The sequence below is a fragment of the Podarcis pityusensis genome, assembly GCF_964106645.2.
Source record: "Podarcis pityusensis genome assembly, chromosome: 14".
Classification (NCBI taxonomy): Eukaryota; Metazoa; Chordata; class Lepidosauria; order Squamata; family Lacertidae; genus Podarcis; species Podarcis pityusensis.
Window position 1 is genome coordinate 2,881,554 of NC_138039.1, and position 24,896 is coordinate 2,906,449.

The 24,896-nt window shown below is 46.3% G+C and overlaps 1 protein-coding gene across 7 annotated transcripts in view; it reads right to left on the reverse strand.

Moving 5' to 3' along the window:
• SDK1 (sidekick cell adhesion molecule 1) overlaps nucleotides 1-24,896 on the reverse strand; it is a 566,813-nt gene that overhangs the window by 197,438 nt on the left and 344,479 nt on the right. For 5 of the 7 annotated variants that reach the window (XM_080980909.1, XM_080980908.1, XM_080980907.1 and 2 more), the window contains exons 11-15: nucleotides 20,354-20,470; nucleotides 20,055-20,222; nucleotides 15,336-15,438; nucleotides 12,877-13,053; nucleotides 2,295-2,431 (exon numbers count right to left, since the gene is read on the reverse strand). In XM_080980909.1, coding sequence (XP_080837035.1) covers nucleotides 2,295-2,431; nucleotides 12,877-13,053; nucleotides 15,336-15,438; nucleotides 20,055-20,222; nucleotides 20,354-20,470 — 702 coding nt within the window. The remainder of the gene's footprint in view (nucleotides 1-2,294; nucleotides 2,432-12,876; nucleotides 13,054-15,335; nucleotides 15,439-20,054; nucleotides 20,223-20,353; nucleotides 20,471-24,896) is intronic. The other 2 variants (XM_080980906.1, XM_080980905.1) reach the window with 2 other exon arrangements.

Consider the following 24,896-nt stretch of genomic DNA (forward strand, 5'->3'; position numbering starts at 1 on the left):
ATTGTATTGAATAACCACCCATGGACAGTCATTTTGAGGGCTTACTTGGGCTGTTTGTTTGCACCCTCTTTCCTCATGTCATAGATGGGATGCATATATTCCATGTGAATCACAGAGGCTAAAATGCAGGAGGCTAAAACGCAAAGGCTAAAATGCAGGAGGAGGAGGCAGGATAAAGCCTGCAGGGCAAATACTGCAGCTGACTCAGAGACTGCTGATCCCCGATTTTAGGATGAGGATGCTTGCCTCTCTCCTAGGATGGCATTCATGAAGGCTGGAAGTTAAGCAAAGTTGCCCACACTGCAGACCGTATCATTATTAATCCATCCCAATGTTCAGAGGGTTAGAGTGCTGTCCTGTGTGCCCTCTCTGTTTGTAATTTTGAGAGCATCAGTTTCCCTGTACTGCTAGCCAGTGACCATTTCTGTGGTGCAAAGGTGCAAAGGTCAACAACCCACTGATTTTTACAATAACTGCCCTGTATGAAATACAACACAGTGAATCATTCCTTCCTTTGCAGATGATGAACACAAACCAAGACACAACAACTTGCCTAGGGTTGCCACAGGAGTCCAGGACAGCCAGGATTGAAATCCAAACTCCACCTGGCATCCCTTTCCATTACCCCTCCCCAAAAGCATTGCTGACAGGAATGGCTCTGTACTTCCCTAGGCTGTGTCTCCTTTTTGTTTCTGTGCTTCCAGACAAAAAGCTTTGTGAAATTTATGCACAGAGAACTAGCCTGTGGTAGATTACGATGCCATCAGCTAAAATCAACGGATTTGTCTGACAGCGTGTGAGAGTTCAGAAAATCCCTTCGTACCCTTCAGGATTATCAAAGCAATTTCTGTAGGATGTTATCAGATCTCGACTGAGCTTCTTACAGATTTTTAGAGGTGAATTACTATATTTTCCAGTTGACAGTATCATCCCTATTTCCAGGACAGTCTCCTGCAAAGCCTGATATTCTGGATTACATCTGAAGGCCACTCAAAACTGCATGCCGAAGCCCATCTTTCTAGCCCCTGAATATTGTGGTTGCATTTATATTCCATAGTGTGCGCGCTGAGCATGGCCAGATAAACAACAGAGTGATTGAAGTACAAGGTAGGGCCCTTGGCTAAAATAGATACTCGGCAGCAGACCAGATGTAGCTTCCCCCCCCCCAAAAAAAATTAACATTCATGTAAATAAACATGAAGCCTTTCCATTTACTTTGAAGCCCTACAGACATGGATAAAGTATGTATCCACTGATGTATGTGTGTGCCTGCATGCACACACACACTCCACTCTTCCTAGACTGAATCTGTCTCCTTCATTTCTCCATCTCAGTCACCTTGATTTGGCAGGAAGAGAGAGAAGCAAAGGCTGCATCAGAAATAAGGGTGGTATAGTTGGTGTGTGTGTGTGTGAGCGGGGGGAGGAGATCAAATGGGCAGAGGAGGAGGCAGGGAGGTTCAAAGGTATGAATAAAGGCTGCCTGCTTCAAACCTGAATCTCCCAACCTGTTGTTAAATCAGGGACGTGGCAGCCACAGTTTCTCAGCTCTAACCCCTGCCCCACCTCCCTTTCCTGCTCCTAGGAGCAGGACTCTGGGGCAGGAAATTAGAGGAAGAAGCCCTCACTTCCTCATCTCTTGGTTGTAGGCAGCAGACTTCATGCCTCTGCAGCATGAGCTGGACCCAAGGAGAAGCCTGGTGGTGAGAGGGTGTGTTCCTCAGGAGAGGAGACGAGATGTGGACAGGGAAGAAAAGGCTCTTAGTGGAAGATGCATGGAGAGTGAAGAAGGGCAGGTGGCCTTCCACTGGACTCTGAGACTATGGGAGTCCTGATAAGAAAATGCCAGCTCAATTATATTTTATGAGAGTGACTGCCATGACAACACGCCTAAGCCGAGCATCAGGATTACACCGGGCTGCATAATTGCACTCCTGAGCAGTGAACATCCAGGCAGTCGCCCTGGCTTCTTAAGTCAAAGATAATGCCATGTGCAACAGGTCTGAAGAGCAGCAGTGACTGGGGGGGGGGAGGAGAGAGAGAGCTCCCAATTAGAGTCCCCAATGGGGCAGAACATTTGCCAGGGGAAATGGTTGTTCTTTTAGAATAAAATTTCTTATTTAAAAATTATTAATAATCCGCATGCACATTTGCAAGAGAAGAAACAGGTACCCAGGCTTCGCATGATTTCTCACGCCTAGCCAAGAGATATCTGGGAGGGGAAGGGAGGAAAATAACAACTCTAAATAAAATGTCTTCGCATAAATGGGTGAAAATCAGTTTCGCCGCACTTACTGTTCTCAGACAGCTCGACGATGTAGTACAGGACGGGGCTGTTTCCATTGAAGGGACGCACCCAGGAGAGGACCACGCTGCGGCTGAAGGAAGCGTTCAAGGTGGCCAGGAGGTTCTGCGGTGGGTGAGGCAATTCGCTGTGGAAAGCAGGGTGGGGAGACAAGGAGAAAAGGGCGCCAGAAATTAAAACAAAAAACAAAGAAGGAAGAGGTCCACTTGTCACTCTGTAGGTCACAGACACATGTTTAAGACATCAGATTGGGACAAATGGATCAGCTTAACGTAGAAGTGAAATAATAATAATAATAATAATAATAATAATAATAATAATAATATTCAGAGCAATGCTGAGTTTTTGTGTGGTTTCTCAGTGGTGATTTATGTGGAAATTCCTAAGGTTGACACTTAAATAGCTAATGGCTCTGTTACTTAACATGGGAAAAAAGCCAGTTTTCAAATTTGTTTTTTTAATTGAGACAACTTGGCCCATAAATTCTTTTTACAGCGAGTTCTTAGTAATGGAATAGCTGTAAAACATATGAATAGGAAACCAACGCCTGAGGAGAAAGGGGGGGGGGGGGAGAGATGATTTAAAGTGGGATTTTTCATACTTGGGCGAGCAGAAGACACTGCCACCATCCATGAAGAGTCCCCAGTCAAAATTATTGTACGTACTCTTAGGTTGCTACTATTTAAGATTCATGCTGCAGCCTCAGTCTGGTAGATCCCTAACAAAATAGAGGTGCTGTTCTTTTCTAAACCACCCAAGCGAAAAATGCCTGCAAAAAACACCTGGGAATGCTAAATGGAATGCTTAAAATCTAAAGTAAAATGAACAAAACATAGGATTTAGTAAAGCACACAATATCTAAAAACAGACACACAAATTATGAAAAGTAAGCACCCACAAATATGTGGAAGTAGATGGGTAAGGCATATTGCTTATGGCTTCAAAGCACTGGGAAAACTTGCTGTGAGTCCCAGCCAGCCAAGGCTGTACAAGACAAGTCCCAGTGCCTGAAGCAGAATAGGGGAAGCTGCCTTAGCTGTCAGTCCATTTGTCCATATAGTTCAGTATTGTCTACACTGGCGGGCAACAGCTGTTCAGGATTTCAGAGAGGAGCCTGTTTCTGCCCTACCTGGTATACCAGGAATTGAACCAGGAACCTTCTGCTTGCAAAGTACCGGTATGTGTTCCACCCCTGATCTATGGCCCCCACTGCAAAACTGAGAAAGGAGCCTTTTACCAAATTAGACTATTGGTTCATTTATCTTAGTGTGCTCTACACTGGCTGGCAGCTCCTGGCCAGTGCTCTTGCCCAGCCACTACCTAGAGATGTCAGTTTTGCTTGCAAAAACATGTATCCTACCTAACTTCCCCCTCCCTCCTCAGACTGCAATAAAAATATTTTATTTTATTTATTGCATTTTCATCCAAAGGTGGCATACATGGTTCTTCTCTCCGTCCTCATTTAATCCTCACACAACAACCCTGTGAGGTATGTTGGACAAAGAGGCAGTGAGTGGCCCAAGGTCACAACCAGTGAGCTTCATAGCCAAGTGGGGATTTGAAACCTCGTCTCTCAGATCCCAGTCTGATCCTGTAACTACTGCGCAACACTGTCTCTCTCCCAATAATAAATCAAAAGACTAACCATTTGCTAGCCATTAATGGCAGACCAGCACCCGTCACCTGAAGTGGCCCACTCTTCCCAGTCACATGGTGGGGCTTGTCTTGGCCTGCATCATGAATTTAAGCGAGATAGTAGCAGGTTTCGGGTGCCATCAGCGGGCAATGATCCCACCGTTCAGGTATATATAAACAGATATATAGACAGATAATTGGGGTGTGGGGTGTTGAGGGAGGGAGTTTGCATTCTCTGCCTCAGCTGTTTGAATGTCTTGTGTGAGACCTACTCATAGCTAAAACGACCCGGATCTTTTTCTTCTTGGCAATTCCCATCAAAGTGAAGCCCAAATCTCTTGCGTGGGAAAAGCAACCATCCTAGCAATTTGTCATGGACTGCTCAGTGGAAGTTCTCTCTCAATATCAATTATTGCTGACCCTGGCTGGTCAGACCAAAAAGCAGTAATTGTACTTGACATTCTTTAATTAAAAAATGTACTCATTTCTTTTCATAATTTATTAAGCTGCTGCACACTGAGCACCGTCTAAAACCACAACGAGTCCACATTCATAAACAAGTGCAATTTCAGCCCAGGGATGTGGCTTTAAATCAGAGCTGCAAAATGCATGCCCTGAATTTTAGATTCCTTCCTGTGGTTGAAGCGAAGAGAGGAGAAATGAATTTAATTTTGCATTAACTTTGAACCGTGGCCCATAGTTTATGTAGCCCACATCAGGCTGCATAGCTCGAACTGAAAAACAAAATTATGCTTGGGCTAACATAAGGCCGTAAGAGCCCTGCCCCATCAGGCCAAAGACCCATTTTGCCATCTGCTCTTACAGTGGTCAGCCTGCAACCAGGACCTGAGCTCAACAGCCCTCTCCCCCACCTGCCATCCTCAAGAACTGGCCTCCAAAGACCTTCTGCCTCCAGCCGTGGAGGGAGAACATAGCCCTTGTGGCTAGCAGCCATGGATGGGCTTGTCCTCCATTAAAAGATGCTGGAAGTTGATGACAGAAAGGGCTTTTTCTCAAACTCCAAGCCATGAGGGAAGCTTTTCTGCACCATCAAGCAAAAGGAAGGCATTGTTACATCAGTGGAAGCCCAATGTCTGCACTGACTTCTGGTAGCACCAGGTTCCGAGACCTCGCAGGACCTTGAAAGTTGTGTTGGGGCCCCTGAGGTATAGGTGCTAAGCACCCACAACATTTTTTTGTGGGTGATTGGGCACCCAGAGCCCCCTATAGTTGGTGCCCTTGCAGGAGATTGAAGTGCTCCTTGCAAGCAAAGTTCCACTGCATAGAATGGCTGGAAAGGGACCTTTTCTACTTGCTTCAGAGGAGACCCAATGTAAGACTCACATACTGTTTGTAACTGATCATGTTACTGAGATCTGTCACGCCCCAGTTAAAGCTAGCCATTCTGTAGTGCTGGCAGGATTCTGTAGGAAACCAGTGAAATTGATCAAAATAGGAATGTATGGTATCTTGGAGTGTGGGGTGGTTTTTTTTGGTTTTTTAATGTTACAATGTATTTTTTTCCATATGTAACTAACTCTGGGAACTTACAAGGAAGAGAAGGTTAATTAATAATTGTAAGAACTTTTTTTTTTTTTTTTTGCTTTAACTATTTATTTTGTGCTTTTCATCTTGTGAACTGCCCCAAGATCTTTGGGGAAAGGGCAGTATATAAATTTAAATAATAAATAAATTGATAAATAAATGGTACCTAACCAATGCAGAGCAAAATATGCAGTTGTGGATTCAAAGCGAGAGATCATAGAATCATACAGCTGCAGATTGGGAAGGGGCCATGGGGGTCATATAGTCCAACCCCTTGCAATGTACTGTAGGAATCTTTTGCCCAGTGTGGGGCCTCAGGCCCCACACTGGGCAAAAGATTCCTACAGGCTCTACCAACTGAACTATCCCAGCTATAAGTAGTGTTTGCAGAGGCACCAGGTGGTTACAGAAGCACGAAGTATGAACATGCCTGTCACTGTACTTGTGTTTATTGGCTAGGTCTGTTTCCCTGTCACTTTAAAGATATCCATTCAAAGCTACTCTACAGTTACCAGCCCAGGCTGCTCTCATTTTGCTCAAGTAAACAGTTGATACAGAAGGGAATCGTTTCCCCCTTTCAAATTCTAGCCTTTAGTGGAAATTTAAAAAGGCTCCTTGATATCTGAAACACTGAACATCTAGCTTGTCTGTGCTTATCAAGAAAACAGGCTTGATCTCCATTTGGTGAAACTCTGTAAAAGCTAATATTCCTGTTAGGTTACTTCAAGTTTAAATGCAAGTTCCTGTTGAGGATTTGATTTGAGCAGATTGTCTTGCAAGACTCCCTGCAAATTTTAATATTGATATTTTGGAGCATCGATCAATTTGAAGTTCTTGAACTGTGGAATTTGTATCCCTCTTCATTAGTACACTGTGTGCTCATTAGAGCTGATATATTGGAGCAAACTCATTTTGTCTCCTGTATCAGGTGTACAGTAAAGGCAGTCACCTTGAGTCCACACTAGCAAGGGCAAACCATAACAGGTCTTTGGGGCTAAGCAGCCCTCTGTACTAACTTGTTAAGGCCATAAAATATAAGAGCAATGAACTGTTGCCTTCTGAACTCAGCAACTGCCAGCACATGATGATGCTTATATACAGAAGTCCCTGGAGGCAGAGGAAATGAGCATGCAAGAAACATCTCTTGCCAGAAAGGATCGTTTACAACTGAAGAGCACCTCTCGAGTGAGGAAATGTATTGGTCTCTCAGTTGTACACAAAAGTGGAGGTTAACCATTATTAATCTCTCTTGAACAAATGCCTCCATGTCACATATAGGAGAACACTAAAATTAAGAGTGAGGAGGGTGAGAAATTAGTTACCACCACCATTGTGAACAGTTCTGTCCATCTTTCATTGGGAAGAAATTAAAATTTCCTTGCTCTAAACATCCATGGAATTATTGCATACTAACTGGATGTCAGAGTGGGATTGGGGGGGAATCAATATTGGGCTATTTCTATGTCAGAACAATTTATTTATTTCACAATATTTATATACCAGTTGATTGTGGTAAAACCTCAAAGCTGCACACACACACACACACACACATAACCAAGAAGGAAAGATTGCTAAGTCAGAGGCTGCTGAATGACCAGCTGGGAAATTGGATTGGGCTCCTGAAACTGGTGGTCTGGTCCTTGGGTTGGGTCTTTCACAGAAGATGTCCCCAAACTTGGACTCACCAGAGGAATTGAGTGCTTCCCATGCTACCATGCATGGTATTTGGGAGGCCATCAAAAGGCAAAGAAGTGCTCCGCTTCAGACCAGGATGTGGGCGATCAAATCACCTCAGGCTTCAGGCCAAAGTGGGTGGGGCTGGAGATGAGACTCATAAGGCGCGTTCACCTCCAGTCTTTGTTGGAGATTCAGGATAGAAAGAACATAAGAACATCTGAAGAGCCTGCTGGATCAGATCAATGACCCATCTAGTCCAGCAACTTGTTCTCACAGTAGCCAACCGGATTCCTCTGGGAAATCTGCAAACAGGACCTGAGCACAACAGCACTCTCTCCTCCTATATTTCCCAGAAACTGACATTCAGAAGCATTGCTGCTTCCAATTGTGGAGACCGAGTACAGCTATCCTGGCTAGCAGCCACCAATAGTCTTATCCTCGCCCGTGAATTTTTCTAATCCTATTTTAAAGCCACCCAAATTGGCGGCGATCGCTGCTCCTTTGGGAGTGAGCTCTGCAGTTTAAATCTGTGCTGCATGAAGACGCCCCATCTTTTATCTGTCCTGAATCTTCCAGCTCTCAGTTTCATTGGATGTCCACAAGTTCAAGCAATATGAGAGAAGGAGGAAAACAGCAGAATTCATTACTGGAATCTGCTGCCACAAAATGTGGTGATGTTCACTAGCTAGGAAAGCTTTAGAAGAGGACTGGACAAATTCATGGAGCAATGTTTACCAATCATAGTCATGATGAAACCTCCAGGTTGAGAGGCCTATGCCACTGGAGACCAAAAACTGGCTTTCATGCCTTGCTTGTGGGCTTTTAGAAGCCATCTAGCTGGCTGCTTTAGGAAACAAGAAAGACCGTTTCCTTGACCCAGCCAAACCCTTCTTCATGTTCTTAAACAGTTCCTCATCCTTTTACAACATGGTGTGAAGAATCACCCAAACACGTGTGTGCTAAAACCATTTGCAAAATGCACACACACCAGTTGCTTCAGCGCTTGTCTAAGCTCTAAACCATCAAAAACAGCGCACTGTTGGTGACAGTCTCCTGGGACTCTGGCGAAGTCCCCATTTGCCTTCCTATATAAACATGAGAGGACTGTTTCACTGCTGTAGTGAGGCTGGAGGAAAAAAGGTAAGGTATTCAAAAAACGATACATGGCAGACACAAATACCCTAATGTTTGAGAAACAGTTTGTGACTGCCAGAGGATGGCTGAAGAAATTTACTCAACAAACACCCACAGAGTATCTTACAAAATTAGCTAAAAGCAAGCTATTTGCTAAGGGAAATAAACTAGGCATGTTTTTGGAAAGATTTCTCAGGGAAAAAAAGAGCCCAACAGCAGGTAATTAGAGAGACTGTGACTGAAGAGAGGATTATCAAGAAGGCGAAGGAGATTAAGCAAGCCTCCTTGTCAATTTGAAAAAGAAGAAGAGAAAAAGCTTTCCTTCCTGGTCACAAAAGACTGTCTAAGCCAAATCTGCCATGAAGTTTGACTTGCGGTAAGTGGTTCAGCAGGAGGATATTTTAAAGGGGAAAGGCGTCCTCGGTCCCTCAGGTCTCCTTTGTGCTGAGGAACCAGAGGCCACTGGACCATTTGCCTCAGCCGTGCCTGCACTGACTAGCAGCAGTGCCTCTCCTGCGTCACAGGCAGCGGCCCTTTGCAGCCTTATCTGGAGCTGCCAGGAGCTGAACCTGGGACTTGGGGCAGGCAACCCTTCCTCTAGCACAGGAAGCCACAGGCGTAGCAAGCTCAGGTGGTACCAGGTGCAAGCCCAGGTGGTACCCCCCACATCGACAGCTCAGGGCAGGCTTGGGAGTCGCAGGTGGGCGCCAAATGTCATCTCCTCAGCGATGAAACCTGGGGTGGTTCGTCCCCCCTTCCTACGCCTCTGTGCTTCCACCGCCATGACTCCCAAGTACCCTCAGCCGTCGGGGGAAGGGGGGAGCTATGACGTTTTGCCGGGGCACTGGCAAAGCTGTGCAGCTTGTCCTCTTGGGAGCCACGGCTCCCGTCCGTCCATCCGTCCCCCTCCCCGGCTCACTGTAAAGTGGCAAAGCAGGAGCCGCTTACGGCGAGCTGGGGAGGTAGGAGGCTGGGAGGGGGGCCCCCAGCTCACTGTAAGCGGCTCCTGCCAGCAGCGGAGGAATCCCACCGCCGTCTGTACAGCCCTCCAGTGGCGCCAATGACAAACAGCTATGTACAGCTCATGAGCGGGGTCGCTACACACAGCACATGCATGCAACACCGCACATGCATTGTAAATAGAGGCTTGCTGCTGGCACCACCTGAGAGCCATACAGGCAGTGGCGGGATCCTCCACTTGCGGCTGTAGCGGTAACGGAGGCATCCCACCACCGTCCATACACCGCTCAGGCTGCAGCCGCAAACGGAGGATCCTCCACATGTGGCTGCGGCGGCGCGGTGGCTTCTTGTGCCACCGCACCCAGGGATGGCAGGGTGAGCACCCCGTGGGGTGCGTTCTTGTCACCCCCCGACATGGCCCCTGGGGTAAACCGCCCCCCCTTACGACGTCACTGCAGGAAGCAGCTGTATATGGAATGTTATCTATTTCATAAAATGTATACACCACTCGATTGTAAAAACAAAGAAAAATATCAAAACAAAAAGATGATTTTTAAAAATCAGTGACGAGCTCAACACATGCAAAAAGTATGTAAACCTGGGTAGGCCTGCCTAAACAAAAATGTTTATTAGCAGGTGCCAAAAGGAGAACAGTGAAGTCACCTGTTTGATGTCAAGAGGCAGGAAGTTCCAAAGCATGGGAGATGGATTTCTGACAGATGTGGAATAGGTGTTTTGAGACTCCTGTAACAGGGCCAGTTCTGCAGATTGAAGTGGTTGAGTGAGCCTATTTGGGTAAGGTGATCTCCCAGGTAAACCTGTCCTGAGTCATTAAGGGCTTTATACACTAATAGTAATACACTGAACCTGGTTTGGTAGCAGGCTGGCAACTAGCGCAGCGCTCTTAGCAGAGGTGTTATATGCTGGCAAGCACTCCCTCCTGTCAACAATTGTGCCACAGCAGCATTCTGCACTACCTGCAGATTTAGGATCAAACTCAAAGGAATCCACACCCGGAGCACATTTCAGGATCATACCATTGATCCATTTGCACTGACTGGCAGCTGCTCTCAGTTACAGGCAGGGAACTTTCCAAACGTCACCTTCAGATTCTGGGGATTGAACTTGATGCCTTCTGCATGCCAAGCATGTGCTTTTAACACTGTGTTCAAGCCCCTCCATAGATGTTCATTCTGTATTAGCACTTAAAATTTCTCATAACCCTAACCCTAACCCTCCTTACAGTTTTTTGTCAGTAACGATTTGAGAGAAACTTGAACATACTCTGGGGAAGACATTTCAATTTCACTTGCATAACACTAAATTTGCCTATGGATCTGACCCAAAGAAAAATTGAGGATCTCAAACCTGTGTTCCATATAGGGACATGCATTGCATTTGAAGAGGAAAGAGATTTGTGTATGTGTTTATGTTTGTGTATACATGTGTGTGTTTCCCCCCATTGAAGGTACATTATGAAATAGGAGTAATATTTCTCTCTTGGATAACAGCCCACCAGAAAAGCCAGAAATTACTAAAAGAAAGAAAAAACCACCCTTCTCTATTGTGTGGAAAAGATAACCTGCTTTCTGCCTGACTTCTTTCTGATTGTTCTCACTTAGATGAAGCATGCAAAATAAAAAGTACAAATGGGAAGAGGCAGTCAGTGCAATTTAAGGAATATATGGAGATGGAAACCACAACAAGATGGTTTTTTAACAGGGTGTCATTTGGAGTTTTGTTACTATACATCTGTGAGAATCACTATTATTAACTCTCACTTAATAATGGACACATTCAAACTGTGTTTAGTTTGCATTGTTTGCCTGATGCTGGCATCTAGTCTCTTCTTTCTGATGCTCCTATAAATTGCTCGTGATGATGATTCTGAGACAACATTTTGGGGGGTGTATGACCATGGAATGACTCCTGCCACCTGACTTGTTTCACATTTGAGAGGTTTGGGAAGAACAGCAACTATGGGAAAGGAAGTGGGCTGTGGGAGAGAAAGGAAGACCCCACCAGAGCCCTGACCGCGAATGTTTGGTGTCATTGGCAGGAATCTCAGCATAAAGACAAAACACATGCTTGGTTTGCAGAAGATCCCAGGTTTAATTTCTGGTGTCTCCAGTTAAAATAATCACAGGTAGCAGGCTGGTAAAACCCCCCAACTTTAGACCTTGGTTGGCCCCTGCCCAGAAGATGGAGATTACAAAGGATGGTAAGAGTTCAAGGGCCTGGAGAGGCCTTTCACAGTTAAATGCTCTCAGCAGACATTGGCCTTTTGGCTTCAATGTCACAATTTTAAAGCCAGACCCATCCTTGCACCAAAGTCCCTAAAGAGGCACAAGAGACAACAAATTAAGTACGGGAGGTAGCAATCTGTTTGGAATTTTCTCCTCAGCCCTGGATTTCTACCAGCAGCATAAAATGCACTCCAGGATAAGAACCAAAGGAGAGGATGTAAAAATGGATGGCTTCAGAACAGAATTCAATTTGGGCTTGGCACTGAAGAGGTGATGCTGTAATGAAACCAAGATGGATGTAACAAAATCTCAGAAATGAGCACGTTAGACAGCAGGGCTGAAGAAGCAGCCTCAGGCATCTTCTCCAAGAAAAGATTAGGTACAAGCAGACGGCAGAAACAGATGGCTTTCCAAAAAATATTAGTACGCAGGTTTACTCTAAGCGTCAGTCATATTAGAATATCACCTTCTCTTGCTCAACAAGACTGACTGCCTCACTCACATTCTACTTCCATCAGAGCTTAGGGATCAGTTCAGCCAAGAAAGAACAATCAATGCAGGCCTTTTTCAATTTCATAGGTCTCAACAGAGCATTTCATGATTATTTTTAAAAACCTGCTTATATGCTGCCTTGAAGAGTAAAAGCTCTCTCAAGGCGGCTTCCATAAAAATAAACAGTACAAAACAAGTGTAAAACAAAAATATGAATTACTCAGAAAGCAATTTTTTGGGGGAAAACCAGGAAAATAATAAAAGCCAGAAAACAATAACCAAACGTCCAGCCCAGAGTTAAAACAAACTCCAAACCAACAAGGAAGCAGAACATTTTTTTTAAGCCTTCAAGTAAAAGCCAGCAAGAATGGGGTGGGTGTTGGATGTGGTTGTGAATCAGATCTTTCCCAAAGGCCTGTGGTGATGTGACAGAACCCAGTTGGCAGAGTCCCAGAACTGTAGGGCTACTATGGGGAATGCTCTCTCTAAGGAAATCCTTGGTCAAATTCAGACCATGGTCAGGGACTCCAGCGTTTGAAGCTCATGGCTGGTGCCTGGGACTCAGCCTAATGAATTACCTGGAACTGCATGTTCTGAGCAGGCTCATACGAGGGAGTCTGGAAAACTACAGCAGTCATAATCTGCTTGGGCTGACCCTCTTTGGGCTAGCCAGTTTCCCTGATCTGGAAACACCATAAGTGTGGTGAATCAGATTCGAGCTTAAATAGCACTGGAGACAATTGTACTAAAGTAAGGAACTGGCTGTGTTTCTTATAACAGTTGAAAAGTCAAAGCAGAAGTTGCAGGGGAGTGGAGTAAAATAAGAGGGAGGTGCCAGCCATTTGCAGTTTCATTCAAAGCTGCCTGCCCCTGGGATACTCACATCACTTCCAAGCGGGCCACCCTGGAATCATTTCCTCCAGAGGATGTGACTTCACAGGTGTAGTCTCCGATGTCTCCGGACCACGTCTGGCTGATGGTGAGGCTGCCATCTTTCTCCATGGTGATTCGGGAGCTGCTAGATGGATTTATGACAACGTTGTCCTTCTTCCAAACATACCTGATTGTCACAGTATTTCAGACCGTTAAAGTCAGCTGTCTATTTCGTTAAAAATGATGAAATATCAAGTGCTGAAATTATATGGTAAAAACAGAGCTAAATAACTATGTAGAACAGAGATGCTCACTCGCAACCTTCACCAAGGGCTCATTTGGATGCAGTGAATGTCTGACAGGCCGGCAAGACTAATAAAATGTACGATAGTTCAAGGTGAAGGGTGCAATCCTACTCCTTAGAAATCAATGGCAAATTTCCCATTTATTCTTTTTTAAACAAAGCAGGTTTGAAGTGATGGTTGCCAGCCTGACCCAGGCTTTACTTGGTTTGATTTTGGATCACAGAAAAACAAGGGAGCAAGGACATACAGTATTCCGGCTGGATGTGTGTGTTGTTGCTGACCTGCAGACCATACACAAATAAACAACTTTTGTGCTTGACTCCAGACTAGGCTTTCAGACCCTTCAGAAACTAGTGGGTACCACTGCAGACCTACCTAGTCCTGAATCTCCTCTTGGCTTAACACCCAGAACCTGTCAGGTATCAGATATTTTATATTTCAAGAGTCTGAAAACCTACTTAGAACCCAAGTTTTACTTCATTTAAAAAATACATTTTACCATAGAAGGCAATAAGAGGTTTACACAATGCAAACAGATGTACTACTAATGGATGCCTCTCTACCGCTGACCTGTCATTGCTCTTTTTCTCCTTTCTACGTTTCTTAGACTGAGTCTATGTCACAGGAAAGGCTACAGTATTTCCTGCCTTGTTCCCCTCTTGCCTTTGCCCCTGCATAGGTAAAAGGTAAAGGGACGCCTGACCATTAGGTCCAGTCGTGACTGACTCTGGGGTTGCGGCACTCATCTCGCTTTATTGGCTGAGGGAGCCGGCGTACTGCTTCCGGGTCATGTGGCCAGCAGGACTAAGCCACTTCTGGCAAACCAGAGCAGTGCACAGAAATGCCGTTTACCTTCCCACCGGAGTGGTACCTATTTATCTACTTGCACTTTGATGTGCTTTTGAACTGCTAGGTTGGCAGGAGCAGGGACCGAGCAACGGGAGCTCACCCCGTCACGGGGATTTGAACCGCCAACCTTCTGATCGGCAAGTCCTAGGCTCTGTGGTTTAACCCACAGCTCCACCCGTGTCCTTGGGCCCAATTTTCTGTGGATTAGGGCCAGAGTTTACAGGTGGGTGCATGGGCAGGCAAAATGTATAACCAAGGGCTACAACAGCTTCCTCCTGCATATATTTGAATTTAAATTGCAGAACACAAAACAGAACAACAGCAGTGAATTTGAAGGATATTTGTAGTAGTTCCTTTAGTATATGAATCACAAAATATACCCTGGCCTGCTATACAAGGGTGTTGTAAGGAACACAGAGGAATTGTATGTAAGAATCTTTGATGCTTGAAATACACTACACAAATGCTAATTATACTTAGCTTTAAACCTTTCTGATTTTTTATTCATGATCCATTTAATACTTTTCTCCCACAAGTGATTTCAATGTTATGATTAATAGAATAGAGCTATTCTAAACCATCTATAGCAAAGCTCATAGTCATAATCCTACCAGCCCTTAACGGGGGGAGTGGGGGGGTGGCGACAGCAGAGAAAGCTCCTAAAATACCATCCTCTTCTTAATGCAAGACTTGATGTCTTTCCTTTCTCTTTTACACAAATGCCGTTGTTTAACATTTTCTAAAGGGAACTGTGGCATCCTTCCATGGCCTTTCCCCTTTTCATTTGCCTGTCTTTCATTTGTGTACATGCTCATCCTGTCAAAGGAGCAGAGAGGGAATTCCTCTGACTCCTTGCTTGTAGAATCTGGCAGTTTAAAGACATATTGTACTTTCTGCAAGGCTGATCTGGCGCTTTGTTCAAGAGCAGAAAGGATGCTTTCAGGAATTTTCAAGACTCTCTCTGCAAACGTTCCTACAATCCCCTCAAATCACTTTGGGTTTCATTCTCATTAAGTATCAGCTTCTGACAAGTCAGTTTTATTGATATTGTATTAACCTTGACAGTAAATCATGGGTAGTTGTATTGAAGTCATGAAGTGGAACGCAGTTCATTGTAAATAATATATAAGGTTGAAGTGGAGAAATAAAAAGGACTTGACATGAATAATAGCTCAACCTGCAACCCCAGAGGATGCCATCACTGGGAATACCAGCACAAAACCAGGTGCCTGGAAAGAGCTCGCCAAACACGGTGACCACATTTTGTAAAATTAAGTTCAAATATACGGCAGAAGCAAGTGCAGACACCACCAACCTGATTGAAATTCTTGGGTCATGAGCAGCCTCGCAGTGCAGCATCGCAGTGGTTCCCTTAATAACAGTGCTGTCCTCAGGAGGGCGAACGATAAGAGTGCGATCTGAAAAGAACACGACCCACAGTTCAGGTAAAATTGCCAACTTCCATCTTGGCTTGGGTGTTTGGCCTCTGAAGGCAGCAAGCCAGGTCATTTGTCATTCCTGACAAGAAAATTTCTGCTCCTCCATCCCCCTGCCTCTAGCAAATATGTGAAAGTGCAAAGTTCTCCACAGCCAGTGTTTACTGGAAAAGTTTAATGCAGTATCACATCCCCTTCCCATCTTTAATTTCCCCCGGGATTCCAATTCCAGGGGCCCAGCGATATTAGAAAAAGAGACCTAGAGTAAATTTTACTGCAGAGTGTTTGTCATGTGTTAGGGCAAGTAGCCACCTCTTAAGCATGATTAAGGAGCCAGCCTCCCACCTTGCTGTAGACTGACTCTCCTACTCGCAGCATAACCACAGTTTAGGGAAATTGTCACAGTGATTTTTAATCATGGTAAATGCAAACCACAGTTCCCAAGTAAGTGGAGTCTGAAACAACAGCTCAAAGTGAGTTTCAGATCCTGGGTTAAGAAGAACTAGCTGCATTTATGATGTTAATGATGAAGATATTTCCTTTAATTGCTATTGTAGCAATATCCAGGTCTACAATACTGGTGGGGTGAAGAGAGGACAACTGGGAAGAAGTTTCAGAGGAGAAATGACTGACAGGGGAAGCATCTTTTCTCCTATGCAAACTGCATCCCTTGAGGATGCTTTGCAAGATAGAAGTGCAACATGCAGTTTGTGGAACATCAGCTAAGCTCGAAGTTGAAGAGTTAGCTGGACCAGACTATTGGCTTGCATCAGTCGTTCAGGTAGCAGCTGTGCATTCTGTGGCTTAAAGAGCAATAGTGACTATGTGTGCTGTGGTGTCAGCATTCAGCAGTGATCAGGGCACAGAATAAGAGGTTACGAGGACACTGGCTGAAGAAATGGACCAGGCTCCTGGCTTTGAGGCTGGCAAACAGGAGGTTGTTAAATCGGATCCTGCAACACTCACTGGTGGAGGAAGAGGGGGGCAGGGGGAGTACACCGCCCCCGGCACCACAATCCTGGTGGGGTGCCATCATGGCTGCCCGGCCCCACGCTAGGTGCCACGCCTCCAGGATGTGCGCCACTATCCTGAGGGTGGCGCACCATGCCCCCGGGACATGCACCACACCCCTGAGGGCAGTGCGTTATGCCCCTGGGATGCACACCATGCTCCCAGGATGCACACCAGCCATGCCCCCGGTGCTGAAGCATGAAGCTCCACCACTGACAACACTGGGGCCCATATCAAACTAAAGCCTGCTCCTGGATCTGATGAACAGAGTGCCTCATGCAATGCCTCACAATTTGGAAGGTTCTGATTTGCAGGCCCAAAGGAGAGCCTGTGTGGGTGGTTTGGTGCAGGGATACCAAAGACAGATGTCAAAAATGTCAGAATGGCCAGTTCTAGTGCTTTATTAAAGCAAGGTGTAGACTTACAACACAGCCGACAGAGAATCATAGAATCATAGAGTTGGAAGAGACCACAAGGGCCATCGAGTCCAACCCCCTGCCAAGCAGGAAACACCACCAGAGCACTCCTGACATATGGTTGTCAAGCCTCTGCTTAAAGACCTCCAAAGAAGGAGACTCCACCACACTCCTTGGCAGCAAATTCCACTGTCGAACAGCTCTTACTGTCAGGAAGTTCTTCCTAATGTTTAGGTGGAATCTTCTTTCTTGTAGTTTGGATCCATTGCTCCGTGTCCGCTTCTCTGGAGCAGCAGAAAACAACCTTTCTCCCTCCTCTATGTGACATCCTTTTATATATTTGAACCTGGCTATCATATCACCCCTTAACCTCCTCTTCTTCTCGGCACCAGTGCTTTTGCCCCTGGGGATACTCAAGGGTACGCAGTACTGCAACCTCCCCCCCCCCCAAATTTTAAAAGTGCGGCCCTTACTGTAAGAATTTCACAGTGAGTACCAGCATCTTTTCTTTCTAAGCACTGCTCAGCACCCTTCAACTACAGCTCACATAATTTTTTGGCGGAAGCCATGACTGTTTAAAGTGGCATCTTAGTGCTTGAAATGTATGGTGTAAATATGGCCACCAGTTCCTCCAGGTTGTTTGTTTCTTCAAGGCTCTGATCTCCCTCTAGTGACAACCCGCGCAGCTCCTGCCTTGCCCCGCTGTTGTGCAGGCTGCTAAGGTGCAAGGTGTATTCACGTGTCTTGTCACGATCTCCTGTCAGGAGAAACCAGGAGATAAGTCACACGTTCCGTTTTGCCGCCCTGCTGCCTTTACAGACCTGGGTGCCAAAACAGCAGGACACTGTCATGACTTGTCCACAAAGTGCTAATACAAGCTACATAGGCTGGCATCAATAGCCCAATCATCTCACTCCTAGCTTAGAGACCCCTCCCCAGTTTGTATCCATCTCCCAGAAAAGGGAATAGCTCACAGGCAGGCAGCATGAGAAGCCTCTCCTGAAGCAAAACTGAAGCTTCAAAGCAGAGAAACATATACAAGCTCATTCTTGCAGCAAATAACAATAAGTCCTAAAGTTATCTTCGCTACAAAGATGGCATTTACAGGCCTTCCGGAACATTTTCTCTGTTTGGTTCTACACAGGAAGAGGCGGTGGATCAAAGAAGTGCCCCCCCCCCCAAGTCAGACTCCCTTCAAGTTGTCCAAGTGGAGTGGAGCCCAGCAGAACTGAACTGGAGGCAGAGGCTCAAAAGCCCTTATTTCACCTCTAGTCCTCCTAAATTGCCCACTCGGACCTCATCATGATGCTGCAACAACTGACCTGCCTTGCTGGGCCCAGTGAGACTCCTGTTTGGGACCAGAACAGCACAGGCGGTGCTTAGGTTTACCAGCAAATAAAGAGGCATTTGGCCAACCAGTCAGTTCAGAAGCTGGGATTAATATAGGAAAATATTGCATTCTTTGGCAGAAGCTTGTTCTGCACAGCCAAGGGGGCTTTGCTGTTTTGGTTCGTCAGTAACAGCCTCGTTTATGATCTCAGGATCCTGTAGCCTCGTTTATGATCTCAGGATCCAGTCATGACCAGGACACTGAGCCGGAGGCTACAGTGTTGCCTCCTAAGGATCTCTGAGCTAGATGCAGGTGATCAAGGGTCTGCTGAGCCAGAGACCGGCACGCAGGAGCGCACTGGACCTGATGCCACAGCACCAGAGCTTTGACTCTCACTCTGTTCCTCTCTCTCTAGCTCACCAGTCTAATGGTGCAAGGAGCACATCAGGTGGGAGGTCATGGGACGCAGGAGAAATGCTGATCTTCAGGCCAGAGAGTGTGCCCTTTAGGATACTCTAGTTCTCCAAAATGAGGAAGAGGAGGGCTGGGCTGGAGGCAAGAGCTCAGATTGCTTCAGTTCACTTCCAAACCTTGTTTTAAAAGGAGGCAGGGAGATTGAAAAAGGAGTTTCACATGGGAAGGCATGGAGGCTTCCAAGATCAAAAATCCCACTAGGGAGACCTACATTATTTTCTTAGACTCCGTCTCTTTTTGACTGGAGGCCATAAAAGAGTAAACGCTACATTGTTAATCAGCCCTGCGATTGTTTCATGTTAAACCATAGAGCGGTGTGTGTTGGCTCATTTGTATAGCCTTCAAAAGCTTCAAAATACGTGGAAAGGCTGGACAGCACCCAAGCAACACACGCAAAGCTGGTTGCGGATATGAGGAGAAAGACGGGAAGAATCAGATCAAGTGGCTCCAAAGACACAAACTTTTCCATAATATTCTACACACATAAGAGATGACATTTACCCAAATGTTGTTAAATCCCCGTCATTCAAATATGCCCGGGAAATGGAGGTCACTGCAGCGAGTAATTAAGGCACAAAAAGTTCTCCCTAATGCCTCAACATATAAAGGGAAAAGCCGCAGATCACATCAGCTGAATCCAGGTGCAAGAAAGGAAGATAAATGGAAAATGGGAGCAAAGTCCCATTTTCCAGAAGCAATAATACACCATAATGCCAGAAAAGATTTCTGTACAAGGAACAAGAGTCAAACGGTAAGTGTGAACATCAGACACCATTAAGCACCATGTCTGAGAGTGCTGGATTTTTCTGTTCTACCCCTTGGGTTATATAACAGTTTCATTCTCGTTGCTGTGCATACAGTGTGTGATGCAATTAAATCAAATTTAAAAGGTTTAAGCAGGACATTAAAATGAACTGGCAACCTGCGCATACTATACAGTGCAGCCTGTTCAGAAGGGAACTTCCAGTGGAGATTATTAGCTTCTCCTACAACCACATTGTGATATGTGTATCAGTTGCACGTTATCAGGATGACACAATGAGAATGTACAGGTAGCAGCCATGCCTCGTAGTGCATGAATTACTGAAATAATCTGCAGATATCTCCAGCTGTGTATATTAGGATGGCTTTGGTGAAACTTAATGTCTGTTTTGAAATGCAAAGTTGTCAAATGAACACTCTCCCTTGTAGATCTCTCCAAATCAGCTCTAAAATCCACAAACATAATTTCTATTAAATTATTCACCCCCTCCCTTCCACACATACACACCATGAAATGGAAATGTTGTAATTGGTTTCCTGAGGGCACAATGAGAACTGATTAAGCCTTGATTAATATTAAACTCTAAAACAAACATGGTCCTTACTCCACACGGTGAGAGCAGCGGAAGCATTTAGGAATCCTTCAGAGTTGACTGCACAGCAGGTATAGTCACCAGCATCCCGAGCAAAGACTGGGGCGATCTGAAGCCCTCCGGATTCGAGGAGAAGGAACCTGGGGATCTGAATGGAGCCGCTGGCCAAAACCTGGTTGCCTGAAAAACACCATGTGAGAACAGCTTCAATTCTCTGATTTGCAGTGCATGAAAACGCTAATGCTATGCTAATTCTTCTTGGTGAGCAGCAGCAATTAGAGTGATTTCCCAACAGAATAATAAGGCTTTACCTCTTTTCCATGCAATGGCAGGCTTTGGTGCTCCTGAGACATCACATCTTAAAACTGCTGTCATCCCTTCGGTAACGGTGGTGTCTGTCGGCAGTCGTGAAAACGTTGGTGCAATATCTGGAATCAAATTTTGTTTTGTTCCTAAGGATCAGTTCTTTGAAAGATCTCGCAACTACTTGTGGAATTTTGTATCCATATTTATCAGGCTAGTAATGGACCGGGGAATGACAACAATAACATGAAAACTTTTTCAGAAGAGACAGTAGCTTTTCATTATTCACCTCCTAGGAATTCCCCAAGTGTGGACTGTTGGATAAATGAAAAATGAATTCCAAGCAGTTTCCATACAAGGGGAAGCAAAAGGACTTTGTGGTAAAGTAAAAAGAAGAAGAAAAAAAGAAGCTGGGGGGGGGGATAGATAAATTGAAATAAACAAAACTATTTGCTGTCAACCCCATTACATAAGGTGAAAAGCTTCTTGAGCCTGATATGAGTTTGCAGAGCTGAATGTCAGCCAAAAAAAGTCTCCATTTGATTTTCATCTATGGTATCTCTGTCCCCCTCCCCATTTCCTCATTCTTTCTATCTCCAATGCAAGATCAAACAGCCCCCCCCATTATCTTTTGCCCAGAAAAGATATCAGACCTTATGTGAGTACCATATGTGTTCAGAGGTAAACCTAGCAAAGATCTAACGACTTAGCTCAGTGCCAATCAGCAAGGCAAGGAGATGCTGCAGCCAAGCATCCGTCCATCACGCCTAAATAAAACTCCAGCCGAGAATCTCTCCACTTTCCCCCACCAAACCATCTTTTGTGAAGTTGAGGTCACCAGAGCAGACAACCACCAGGTACTCATCCATTTTGGCAATGACCAAGTTCACATTTTCGACGCAGAACAGAATTATTATTCTAGATCAGGGGTCAGCAACGCCAAAGACACCAGAGGGATCTCTGCAGGACCAATCCAGCCCAGGCAAGATAAACCTTGCCAACCCCTGTTCTAGATGCTGCCACTTGTTAGTCAGGGTGTGGAATTGACCTCCTGGCCTCATTTCCTTATCAACTTCAACGTATTCTAGAACAGCCTTCCCCAGCTTGGCACCCTTCAGATATTTGGGGCCATGGCACCTGTGATGGGACGATGAGCTGCTTGTGTGTAAAATCCTAGTCCCTCAGAGTTTGGTCAAGTTTGCAAACCTCTGTCTGTAACGGAGCCCCTTAAACATGGCTCCGTCAGTCGCTGGCAGATTCCGACAGTGGTTGCTTTCGGAATCGCTTCCAACATAAAAGCTCCTTAACGGAAACACGTCTTCTGGACTCTCTGCGTGACAGTTTCCGGCGAGGAGTGGGTGTCCCTACAGGAGGTCCTGAAACCTCCCCACTGTTTTCGCTGGAAGTGTCTCTGAGCCATCCCTCCAGCTCCCTTCCCCTCAGCCCAGCTCCTCTCCCCCTACTGGTTCCCTCTTCAGCTGCTGAGTCTCTCCCAACCTGTGTGAGCCCTTTCACTTCCCTTCCTTCCGATGGCAGTTCCCTGACATCCACCTCCCCTCCAGGGCCCCCTTCATCCCCTCTCGCCCCCTCCTCTACGGGCGGTGAGGAGGCAAAACCCCGGAATGAACTTCCTTCATCTTCCGATGTCCCGAACACTTCTCTCCACCTGTTGCGGTTCCTGGTCTCGAAGTACTCCTCCTCCTCAGAGTCCATCTCCCCTTCCCCTTCCGATTCCGAGAATCCTTCCAACTCCTCCTCCTCATCGGTGGTCCCAAAGTATTCCCTCCGGAACCTCTCCACAGGCTGAGGTTTCCTTGGGAACCTTTGATGGAACGTTTCTATCAATACCTCGTCATTGATATCTTCTGCCATTACCCAAGTGTTTTCTGACTCCGGTTCTCCTTCCCACGCTACCAAATACTCCACCTGATCCCCCTTCCATCTGGCGTCGAGGATTTCTGCCACATGGCTGCTGCATTCCCTTTCTTCTATGACCGGTCCCCGAGTGGCCATCCCTTCTCGTCCCCCCTCATACGGTGACAGTAACGACCTGTGAAATACTGGGTGCAGTTTCATGTGGTTGGGTAACCGGAGCCTGAAAGCCACTGGGTTGACCTGTTGAATGACCTCAAAGGGACCCAATCTCCTGGGTCTTAATTTCTTACAACCTCCTTTGAACGGCAACCCTTGGGTTGACAGCCACACCCTATCTCCCACCCTTATGGTTTCACCTTCCCTTCGGTTCTTGTCTGCCTGCCTCTTGTATTCTTCCTTCGCCCTTTCTAAGTTGAGTTGGAGCTGACGATGGATTGCTTCCATTTCTTCTACAAAATGCTCGGCTGCCGGGACACCCCATCTCTCCCCTTCTCCCCCTGGGAAAGCCCTGGGATGACACCCATAATTAGCCAAGAAGGGGCTCATCCCTGTGGACACATTCTCGGCATTGTTGTAGGCAAATTCCGCCAGCGCCAACTTTTCTACCCAGTCATTCTCTCTGTCATTGACATAACACCTCAGGTATTGCTGGAGGACCCCGTTTGCTCTTTCCGCCTGCCCGTTGGTTTCAGGGTGCCGGGCAGTCGAAAAGTTGACCTCCACCTGCAGTAAGCTCATGAGCTTCCTCCAGAACCTGGACGTAAATTGTTTTCCTCGGTCTGAGACCACCCTCAATGGCACTCCGTGCAACCTAAAAATGTGTTCTACAAATAACTTCGCTGTCTCTTCCGCCGTGACTGCATGCGAGCAGGCTACAAAGTGGCACATCTTTGTTAGTAGGTCTACCACCACCATGATGGCTGTTTTCCCCTTGGACTTCGGCAGATCAGTCATAAAATCTATCGACACTGCCTCCCAAGGTCGTTCTGGGGTTGGTAAGGGTTCTAATAGCCCCGCCGGTGCCCGCCTCTCCCCTTTGGCTCGCTGGCATTGCTCACACCCTCTTACATACTCCCGTACATCTTCCCTCACCTTAGGCCACCAAAATTCCCTGGTGACCAACCACATGGTTTTGTGTTGTCCAAAATGCCCCGCCGTGGGGCTGTCGTGCAACTGCTTGAGTACCCTCCCCCTTAAGTCTCCTTCAGGGATATACAGTGCCCCTTTGTAATACAAAGCTCCATTTCTTTCCTCGAAACCCCCTGGTTCCTCTCCCTCACCCCTAAGACCTCTGAGCTTATTCTGGGCGTATTCATCATTCTCTGTTTCCTCTACCAGTTCTCTTTGTCCCACCAATGCCGCCCCACACACCCAGCGGTCCTCTGGAATGACATGTCTCTCTTCGGGTGCCCCCTCCTCCTCCAAATATTCAGGTTTGCGTGAGAGAGCGTCCGCCCTAATGTTCTCTGGGCCTGGCACGTAACAAATCTCAAAGTTAAATTTGGAGAACTCCTGGGCCCATCTCACTTGCCGTTGGTTGAGCACTCGTGCCGTCCTCCAATACTCTAGGTTCTTGTGGTCAGTGCACACTTGCACCTTATGTTGTGCGCCAATTAGCAGGTGCCTCCATCTCCGGAACGCCTCATGAATGGCTAGTAGTTCTCGGTCATACACCGTGTAGTTCCTCTCGGATTTGTTCAGCTTTCGCAAAAAAAAGGCACACGGTCTCCACTCTGACTCCTCCTTCCCTGGCTGCAGAAGCACCGCCCCAATCGCTCTGTCTGATGCGTCAGTTTCCACTCTCATCGGTTTTTGTAAATCCACATGCAGGAGTTGTTGTTCCGAGGCGAAGGCCCTTTTTAGTTCCTCAAATGCTCGCTCCGCCTCCTCAGTCCAAACGAACTTCTTCTTACTGCTGAGACAGTCCGTAATGGGCGCCGTCAGGTGGGCAAAGTTTCGGATGAACTTACGATAGAAGTTCCCAAATCCTAGGAACCTCTGCACATCCTTCCTTGTTTTGGGTGTTTTCCATTCCAGCACCGCCTGGACCTTGCCGGGATCCATGGCCAATCCCTTGTCTGACAGGCGATACCCCAGGAATTCCACCTCCTTGGTATGAAACTGACACTTCTCCAGTTTCACCCACAGCTGGTTGGCTTGCAGCCTGCTCAACACTTCTCTGACGTCTCTCACATGCTGCTCCTCATTCTCAGAATACACCAACACGTCGTCTAAGAAGGCCACACAATTCTTGTAAAGCAAAGGCCCCAGGACGTGGTTCATAAACGATTGAAAGCACGCGGAGCCTCCTTGTAGGCCGAAGGGCATAACTAAATATTCAAATGCCCCCAAAGGGGTGAACATGGTGGTTTTCCATTCATCCCCCTTCCTTATTCGTATCAGGTTGTACGCCCCCCTTAGGTCCAGTTTAGTAAAAATCTTTCCCTTCCTGACCCTTGTCAAAATGTCGTCAATCCTGGGCATAGGGAAAGCCACTGGTTCTGACACTGCATTTAAGGCCCTGAAGTCACACACAAGCCTCGGCTTGTTCGTGTTTTTTTTATCCACAAAAAACACTGGGCTGCCCCCCACCGCCCTGGACTCTCTGATGAACCCTCTCTTCAGGTTCTTGTCAATGAACTCTCTTAGCTCCTGCATCTCTCTGTCTGACATGGC